This window comes from Myotis brandtii, unplaced genomic scaffold (assembly GCF_000412655.1).
Source record: "Myotis brandtii unplaced genomic scaffold, ASM41265v1 scaffold403, whole genome shotgun sequence".
NCBI lineage: Eukaryota > Metazoa > Chordata > Mammalia > Chiroptera > Vespertilionidae > Myotis > Myotis brandtii.
This window is the reverse complement of record NW_005365474.1, coordinates 679,787-688,753: the sequence shown is the minus strand read 5'-3', so window position 1 is coordinate 688,753 and position 8,967 is coordinate 679,787. Positions and strand designations below refer to the sequence as shown.

Genomic DNA, 8,967 nt, shown 5'->3' with positions numbered 1-8,967 from the left:
TCCACAGTGGCTGCACCAGTCTGCATTCCCACCAGCAATGCACGAGGGTTCCTTTTTCTCCACATCCTCGCCAGCACTTTTCATTTGTTGATTTGTTGATGATTAAAATTTCTTAAAGAATACTTGTTAGATGTCATTATTAACATCTTTCTACTTGCCCACTGGAACATTGTTCTCTGATAATGTTAAAGCTAACCTTTACTTTTGAAAATAACAATTGAAAAGACAGTTTGTTAATCTACTTTGTTTCTGGTTGAATGAAAATCCTTTGCTTTCAGGTATTCAGTCTTTACTAAATTGTGGTCCATTGTGCCTCTCTCCCCAGTCCATAGACATAGGTGTCTTTTAAATAGAGTTATTCTTCAGACATTAGACGAATATAAAAATCTGCTTCTTAAAATGAATCTCACATTTAAAAATTTTATTTAAATATATTTTTATTGATTTCAGAGCGTAAAGGAAAGAGAGAGATAGAAACATCAATGATGAGAAAGAATTTATCAGCTGTCTCCTGCACACCCCCGCTACTGGGGAAGAGCCCACAACCCAGGCATGTGCCCTGACTGGGAATCCTACCATGACCTCCTGGTTCATAGGTTGATGCTCAAACATGGAGCCCTGCCAGCCCGGCAGAAAATCTGTCACGCTTAAAGACAAGCCCCTGTGGCCCTGGCTGGTGTGGCTCAGTGGACAGAGTGTCAGACTGTGGACTGAAAGGTCCCGGGTTTGATTCCGGTCAAGGGCACATGCCCAGGTTGCGGTCTCAGAAGCTCGGCCCTGTGCTGTGGCAGCAGGTGCTGGCAGGTAGGCAAGTGCACAGAGTGGAGAGTGGAGGACTGGCAGCTGCTTCGTTTCCTTTTTGCTCTTTCCTCGCATCTTATTTTGTTTCATGTGCATGTTTTATTTTGACAAATGAAACAAGTAAGAACTATAACCTGGGATGTTTGTTGGAAGAGCCTCTTTGAGGCTCACTGGTTCTGGGTCTAATCAAGCAGAGGGTTCAGGCGGAAGCCCTGACCCTTCCCATACCTCCCTGCCCTCCCGAGATGCCCGTAGCTGCAGCCTCTGGTGCAGAAACTCATGGTCCCAGTGGAGTGGACTCACCTGTGGAGCTGGGCTCGGCAACCGTGGAAATGGACACCGACATAGAAGTGTCCGAAGGGGGCATCCAGAAGTGCAGCCCGTGACTGTGCACCAGCTGTTCAGTCTGAACGGAAGCGTCCCTGGAGGACGCCAGTGTGAGGGACACCAGCCAGGGCTTGGGCGCAGCTGAAGGGTCCAGCAAGTCGCTGCGGGCAGCCAGCCCAGCGAAGCCAGGGTCAGGGTAGACGGCGGGGAGAGTGGATGGGTCACGGCCAGGCCCCTCCGGATACATCTCACCGCCCTGCAGAGAGCTGGGAAACCCCACGAACACTGTCCCTTGGTGGACGGAGGCTCGCTCCGGCTAGGACAGTCACTGACGGCCTGGGGCCCACCATTCCCCAATCCTGCTGCCTTCACTGTTCTCCTGTGCCTGCAAAAGCTCTACAGACACTTAGAAGAAAGTATGATAACTGGAAACCCAAGATACACACGCAGTTCCTTCAAAGGCCTCAGGGAAGCACTCTCCACGCACTGAGAGCTGCACGTGGCTAGGAAGGGCCTAGCAGGCGACTGAATAGATGATGGCCGATCTCAAAGGAACACGAGGCAGCAGTGGATAATAATGAGAGAATGAATAATCCACAAATGCTCACTGTGTCTCAGATGGTGCTCCTGGGCCTCTGTCAACAACCCTCACCCCAAGAACCGTGGCAACAACCACAAGGCAGGTCCTGCAAGTCCCCACTTCACAGGTGAAAAAAGCGAGGCAGGGAGGACACACAGCCGGGTGCTGTCACTGGACGTCAGGTGCCAGGCCAGGCACTACCCTGTACAGTAGGAACCCGGCAGTGCTGGCCCTGACAACCCAATGAAACAAACCACACCAAACACCAGAAGCAAACAAACCAGGACAGCTGGGTGTGCCTGCAGGTGATAGGTTTGCGTATTTTTCTTTCTGCGTCTGTTTCCCCTTCTCCATCATGCGCAGGACGCCAGGCTGTGAGTCAGTCTCGGGGAACAAGTGCAGGGTCCCTGACCTGGGCTCCTGGCAAGAGCGCCCGCACTCCTGTGGCCACAGCCCTCGCAGACCTGGTCCCAGCTGGCCCAGCACGCCCATGCTCATTCCCCCCTGGTATCCTGCTGACGGTGGGGAAGCTAAACAAGGAGAACAGACCGTGGGAATGACAGTACCTGGGAGTCAGTGATTCGGGCATTGTCCCGTCTCCAGAAACGTCCAAGGCCAGGGCCGGAGGCTGCCAAAGCCCTTGAGTAGTCACCAGGGTTCGAGCTGGCCCATTCTCCTCACCTCCTGTAGAAAGCCAGTCGGATGGGAGGGAGGCTGGATGGACCTTAAGTTCCAGCCTCCTTCCCAGTAGTCACAGGAGCCCTGCTGTGGGGAAAGGTGTGACCACCGAGTCCTTCCAACAGTCTGTGTCCCGTGATGCACCCTTACTCTGAGCAACAATCCCTAACTAGACACCCTGCTTCCCAAACCTACTGACTTGGCCTTGGCCAAGTGGCCTCCACACACGAAGGCAGCCACAGCCCCATCTGACCCTCAGCCTCACTGTTCTTGCTCCTCAGGGTGAGTGTGCAGGTCAGAATTAGGGTTAGGCCTGGCCCTGGACACGGTGCGGTGACCGGGCAGCTGAGGTCAGCTCCCAGCATGGGGACCTTTGGGCCACTCACCTGCCCACTGAGGTGGGTGCCCACCCACGAAGCCGGGGTGGCGGTGGCCTGAGGGCTGCGGCTCCAAACACTGGAGACCCGCCCTCTGGCGCCGGCGGTAATTGGCGAACCAGTTGTAGACCTGCTCCACGGTGAGGCTGGTCTCCACAGCCAGGGCCTCCTGCGGAAACATGGGATCTGAGCCCAGCAGCAGGGTGCACGGGGGAGGGGGGTGCACGAAGGTCACCAGAGGCCAGACTGCTGCGCAGCAGGCGGGGGAACCGAGGGCTGCCTGGCCCGACTCTCGGGCTCTCACCCGCTCGGCCTTGCTGGGGCTGCTGCTCACACCCGAGGCGAAGTTCTTCAACTTCTGGCGAACCTCCCTGGGGAAGTTGCGGCTCTTCAGTCCCTCAGGGCAGAGGGAGGGGGGTGGCGGGTTCCTGGGGAGCACAGACAGGGGGTGTCACAGCCTCCCTTCTCCTGGCACCGCTCCTGTTAAACCTCCTGTGCCCAGAACACGGTGCCCTGCACGCCCTCTGCTCACAGGCCACTCCTCCCAGTTCCTATGCTGCCAGGTCCCAGGGGCCCGTCTCCTGAGGGGTGAGGGCTCCCCGGCCCCACTTGCAGGTTGCACCAGGGCTCCCAGGACATGCAGCGAGATGCCAGGGCTGACAAATGCCAAGAACTGGGGCAGCTACAGGATGAGGATGCTGAGATGGGTTATGCTCAATCGCCGTGAAAGTCTGAGTTATTTTAAAAGAAAATGGTGGCATCTAAACAAATAGCACCCGTCTATACAAAACTTAAAATCCAAACACCAACTGAACAAATACCCTGGATGTCAACAAGGCATCCCACTCACCCAAATCCCAAGTGGAGCTTGTCCCCGGCCCTCCCCACATCCCCCCAGCCCCCGTCCTGCGCACGTGGGGAGGAGCCACCACATTCCAGCCGCTAGGCCAAGAGCACTGAGTCCAGCTTGAATCTTTCTTTTGCTCCTCAAAGGCATACAAGCCATCGGCAAATCCTCCAAACTCTATTTTTTTAAAAATGTATTTTTATTGATTTCAGAGAGGAAGGGAGAGGGAGATGGAAACATCAATGATGAAAGAGAATCGTGGATCGGCTGCCTCCTGCACGCCTTCCACGGGGGATTGAGCCGGAGAATCATGGATCGGCTGCCTCCTGCACACCCTCCACGGGGGATTGAACCCGAAACCTGGGCATGTGCCCTTGCCGGGAATCGAACCTGGGACCCTTCAGTCAGCAGGCCGGCGCTCTATCCACTGAGCCAACCCAGCTAGGGAGGGCCAAACTCTATCTTAACACAACCCTTTCTTCAGCCACTGCCAGAGACTCAGAACCTCCGGCTCCTGCTCCTGCACTGGCCTCTGCTGTAACTCCCCTGCCCCCTCCTTGTGCCCCTGGGGACCACCATGCACTTGCTCGGGTCTCTCCTCCAAGGACTGGACGGGCCTGCACTCAGCCCTCCCCACAGCAAGAACAATGGGTCCCAGCCCCCTTCGGAGAACCTTCTGTCTCCCCTTCCTCACTCTGAATCATGGGATGTACAGTGTTGCCCTGACTACTGTCTATCCTCTACCCAAGGTCAGCTCTGGAGAACAAAGCCCAGTTTCTGTCCTCAGCACCTCCAATAGCACCACAACGAGAGCCTCTTCACAGACACTGCTGGTCCCAAACCATTTCCCGTGCTGAGCTGCACTCTGGCCGCTCCCAGCACCTACAGGGAGGGACACCCTGCAGCCTTGAAGACACCGAGGTTGAGTGAATGTCGGGTCTGAGGACATAGCTCACTCTCTGCAGCAGCATGAAAACATTCTCTCTGGTCAGAAAGGAATGGGTCTCTTCTGGACACGAACCAGGACCTGGAGCTGAGGAGTCCTGCACCTGGGCTGTCGGGAGCTCAGGGAGACCCGGGGGCCTGCAGACCAGCGGGGACACCCATGACCAGGAGCAAAGCTGTCCAGTCTCTGTGTCTGGCCTGGAACCTGGCTGTGCCTCCGTCTCCTCCACCCTGTGCTCATCCAGGAACCGGCCACCCCTCCCTCTGCACGAATAACGCTCAGCCACGTACCTCTTCCTGCAGCGGAACTTCTGCACTGAGGTCAGCGTGTCCAAGCCCCGCCTCTTCATGACCAAATGGTAGTGAATGTCATTCCAGAGCTGCACCAGCTCCTGACTGCCTCCTGGCACCCAGCATCCCTGCGGAGAAGAGCCTGCTGAGACCTGGCCACCTCACCCACCTGAGCACGGCCATCGCCCAGACCTGACCCCTGGGAAGAGCTGCTCACTGATGTGCCAAGCAGCAGGGCATGGCCAGATGGCCAGCACTCCAGCCCACCCCAGGTGCAGGTGGTGTCCTGGAGGCCCAGCTGGCCACCCATTCACACCAGCACGGCAACCCTCCCACAAAGCACACAGGTGGGGACAGCTGTCAGTCACTCCTCAGAGGTGAGGAGCCTGAGGAAAGGGCAGGTAGGCGACTGGCCAGCGGCCACACAGGAGGCAGAGCTGTTGTCATTGACGACCACATTGTCTTTTTAAGGCTCCAAAGCTCGACCCATGTCTTGTGTGAAAAGTTTTTTTCTCCCACCAGCAGGGAAGTGGAGTGAAGCCCAGGGTGACCTGTTCCAATAACCACACTTTGAAGATGGCCAGGACGTCTGGCACCGGCATCCCCTAGGCCAGTGATGGCGAACCTTTTGAGCTCGGCGTGTCAGCATTTTGAAAAACCCTAACTTAACTCTGGTGCCGTGTCACATATAGACGTTTTTTTTATATTTGCAACCACAGTCAAACAAAGACTTATGTTTTTTATATTTATTTTATATATTTAAATGCCATTTAACAAAGAAAAATCAACCAAAAAAATGAGTTTGCGTGTCATAGGTTCGCCATCACTGCCCTAGACACCAGTCGGTGTGTGTTTCTCGCCTTTAACTCCACGTTCCCAGCGCCATCTTGGCGAGGGAGGTGCAGATAATCAGAAAGAGCCCATGGGACTGGGCTGGGACTTGCAGTCTCTTGCAGCCAGGATCAGCCATCAGCCTCAGGCACAACAGTCAGGAAGCAATGAACCCTCCCTGCCTGCAGGACCAGCCTGGGCCTGAAACATGTGGTGGCTACAGCATTAGCTCTCGGGTCTCAGCACACGGCAACTCTTCAGAGCATGTCTAAGCCATCCTGACGGAATCTGATCCCTCTCCTGGGAGTCTGTCCGCACTGGTGTCATCCTACATTTCATCGCTGATGCCTTCACGGCAGTTATCACACCTCTAACTCTGGGTGCCCTTGTTTCTTTACGTCACCCGTTTATTTGCACACATTTAAACACTGGAGCCCTCCTATGTCACAGGGTTATGCTGGGTGTCATTGCTCTTGCAATGAGAACAGGGTGCGGCCCCTCCCTCCTGGGCCCACGTGCGGCCAGGGGAGACAGAGGAAGCACAAATGGACTCTGATTACGACCCGAGGAAGGAATCCGAGGACAGAATTCGGGGTTGCACTTGAGGATACAGGCTCACTACCCAGTGACATTGACAGCAGAAACCTGAAAGGTGGGAAGGCACCAACCTCTAGCTGAGGGAATGACATGTGCATAGGTCCTGAGACAAAGAAATGTTGCGGAAATTCTAAGAACGGCCAGGAAGCCAGCATGGGCCACACGGAGGAAGGGGGAGTGTGGGTCCAGGCCTGGAGAGCAGGCAGGCTCACGCCCCAGGCCCTGGTGCACACATGGTCCCACCTGCAGTTCTACAACTTCCTCCAGCTGCTGCATGAAGGCAGAGGCGGGAGGAGGACACCTCTTGGCTTGGAGGGTGGGGGTGGGAATACAAGGAACTTGGAAGAAGTGACTATCTTCACAGTAAGTATGTGCTGAAACAGGGAAACATGCGCCCTCAAATCCATGACTGAAGCCCGCTGAGCTGTCTGTATTTTGGAATTCAGAATTTCTCTGATTTAATGAACTAACACAGGCACACACTATAGAGCATGTGCCACCCCATATAGTCTGGGGCAGGCAGCATACTGCAGTCAAACATGTCACTCTGTAGGCAGCAAAATGTACCACTGTAACGACCGTCAATTCCTTCACGTCAGTGCAGGCCACGTTTTCATGGAGGATGAGCTGAGGCGCCCAGTGCCCCCAGAGGAGTGGCACAGATGCTTTTGGTTTCCGAGTTTTCAAGAGCGGGCCTTTGGCTCAGGGACAGAGGTCCTGGGTCTGCTTGACTGCTGGCTACACGACTGGCAGCCGGCACTCCAACCTGGGACCCCCACTCAGTGAGGATTTCATCAATGGACCACTTTTCTCAGACTATCAAATTGTTCAGATATTGGTAAAGTGAGAGGGGACCATCCTGCCTTGTTTACAGAACCTCTCTCCAGGTTCTGGCTGGCTGTGGACTTTCCATCTCGCTCAGGATGCTAGTGGCTGCCGCCCCTCTCTCTGCACCTCCCCCCACAAGACCAGTCCTACCTCCAACAGCCGGCAGGCGGCCTCGTGCTGCTCCTGCTGGGCCAGCACGCGGGCGCACACCAGCGCCACGTCCTTGTTGCCCAGGAGGTACAGGCGGAGCTGGCTCTCCAGCACGGCCGTGACCAAGGGCTGTGCCTGGGTGAGGTCGTCCTGCAGGTCCCGGCACAGCATGCCCGCGAAGCTCACCAGATCCTCCACAGATGGCCTGGTGCCTCCACTCTCCCGCAGCAGCTTCAGGAAACTCTGCATCCTGGGCTGGGCTGCGTCCCTCTGCAAACAAGGTGGCAGGCATCACAAAGCCAGCTCTAACCATGGGCCGATTGGACATGGATCCTCAGACCAACTCTGAGAGGCCCCTCCCACTCCAGGCACTGGTGAGGGGGCAACAGTGAGGTTACCCGAGAAAGACGAGGAACCAGGCCCCATGGCACTGCCTTTCAGTCCCTCCGAATCCGTCTAGCCCAGCTGTGCACCCAGCTGAGCTGGGTGCTGTCCCTCACCCCTCTGCACCTTTCACCTGCCCCCAGGTGCCCCACTGTTTGCACCTGGCCTTCCATACGTGTCTCACTCCTCCTGTGGGCTCGGTGGGTCAGTGACCATGTGTGTGGGGGCCATCAGGTTTCCCCAGCATCTCCCAGCTGTGAGGAGGTGCCCTGGGCCAGGGGCTGGGCAGACACCATTTCCATTCATGTAAGAGGGGCCATGGGGCCTGTGGGAACAGGACGAGTACCATCCGGTTCTAACTATTGTGATTTTGGGAAAAAAACCCAAAACCTCAAACTCATCATTTGGAAAGCACTAGGAGTTAAAGGTTGCCCTAGTCACAGACACTGAAGAAAGTAAAAAGGGGTGGACGCAGGCTGGCTTCCCTGGCCGCTAGTGCTGCGGGCAGTGGCACTGAGGACACAGGCCGAGGCACCGAGGGGGCCCCACCAGGCTGGCTTCAGTTCCCGAGCAAAGAGCACTGATCCACTGCACCCCAAAGCCCACTCTGTGTGTGTCCCCAAACATATAAGCTACAGCAAGTGGACTTGAAGGCTTTCTGAGTTTTTCTTTTTCATACAAATCTATGCATAGAGACGCCTATTTTTACGCGCGGAGAATGCTTATCCGGGACCGACAGACATTTCCTGGCGCCCACGCTGGCCCTGCACAGCATCCCATGGAAAAGGGGCCGCCACCCGCTCAGAGGGCTCCACCCATGGACGTTCAGGCAACTTGCTAGTGGCCGCTTTTCAGAGAGAAGACCCGACCCCCAAGGCTGTGCCGGATTAAAAGAGAAAGTACCGTCTTCCTGCGGATCGGACTCCGGGGCGAGTTACCGGGCAGAGCCTTCGGGCAGCTACGCGTCTAGCAGATGCGCTCAGCGCCCCCGGCTCCGCACCCCGCGGGCGCTCCCTCCTCTACGCCCCGCAATTCGCCCCGCGATTCTCCCCGCCAAGACGGGTGGGAGGCGCTGGACCCCGCGTCCCTGCGGGAGCCGAGGCTCCAGGACATGGACGGGGCGAGACCGGGAGAGTTCAGCTCAGGACCCGGTTTCGTCCAGAGCCCACGTCACGGAAAAGAGGCTACGGGCTGGGCTCCTGCGACACGGAGGGGACCCCGCCCTGGGCGGGACGGAGGGACGGAAGGTGGCTGTCGGGCGCCCTGACCCCTCCACTCCCCAGGTGGTGGCCGAGGCCCAGTACCTTTCCCGGTGCTGCTCCCCGCGGAGG

At 56.7% G+C, this 8,967-nt stretch overlaps 1 protein-coding gene across 1 annotated transcript in view; it reads right to left on the bottom strand.

Annotated features, from left to right (window-relative positions):
- Nucleotides 1-7,518, bottom strand: part of ANHX (anomalous homeobox) — a 9,529-nt gene extending 2,011 nt beyond the window's left edge. The window contains exons 1-6 of the mRNA XM_014545357.1: nucleotides 7,253-7,518; nucleotides 4,847-4,974; nucleotides 3,068-3,191; nucleotides 2,773-2,932; nucleotides 2,103-2,392; nucleotides 1,105-1,384 (exon numbers count right to left, since the gene is read on the bottom strand). Of these exons, the coding sequence (XP_014400843.1) occupies nucleotides 1,105-1,384; nucleotides 2,103-2,392; nucleotides 2,773-2,932; nucleotides 3,068-3,191; nucleotides 4,847-4,974; nucleotides 7,253-7,501 (1,231 nt within the window). The 5' untranslated portion in view covers nucleotides 7,502-7,518. The remainder of the gene's footprint in view (nucleotides 1-1,104; nucleotides 1,385-2,102; nucleotides 2,393-2,772; nucleotides 2,933-3,067; nucleotides 3,192-4,846; nucleotides 4,975-7,252) is intronic.
- Nucleotides 7,519-8,967: the final 1,449 nt, after the last annotated feature.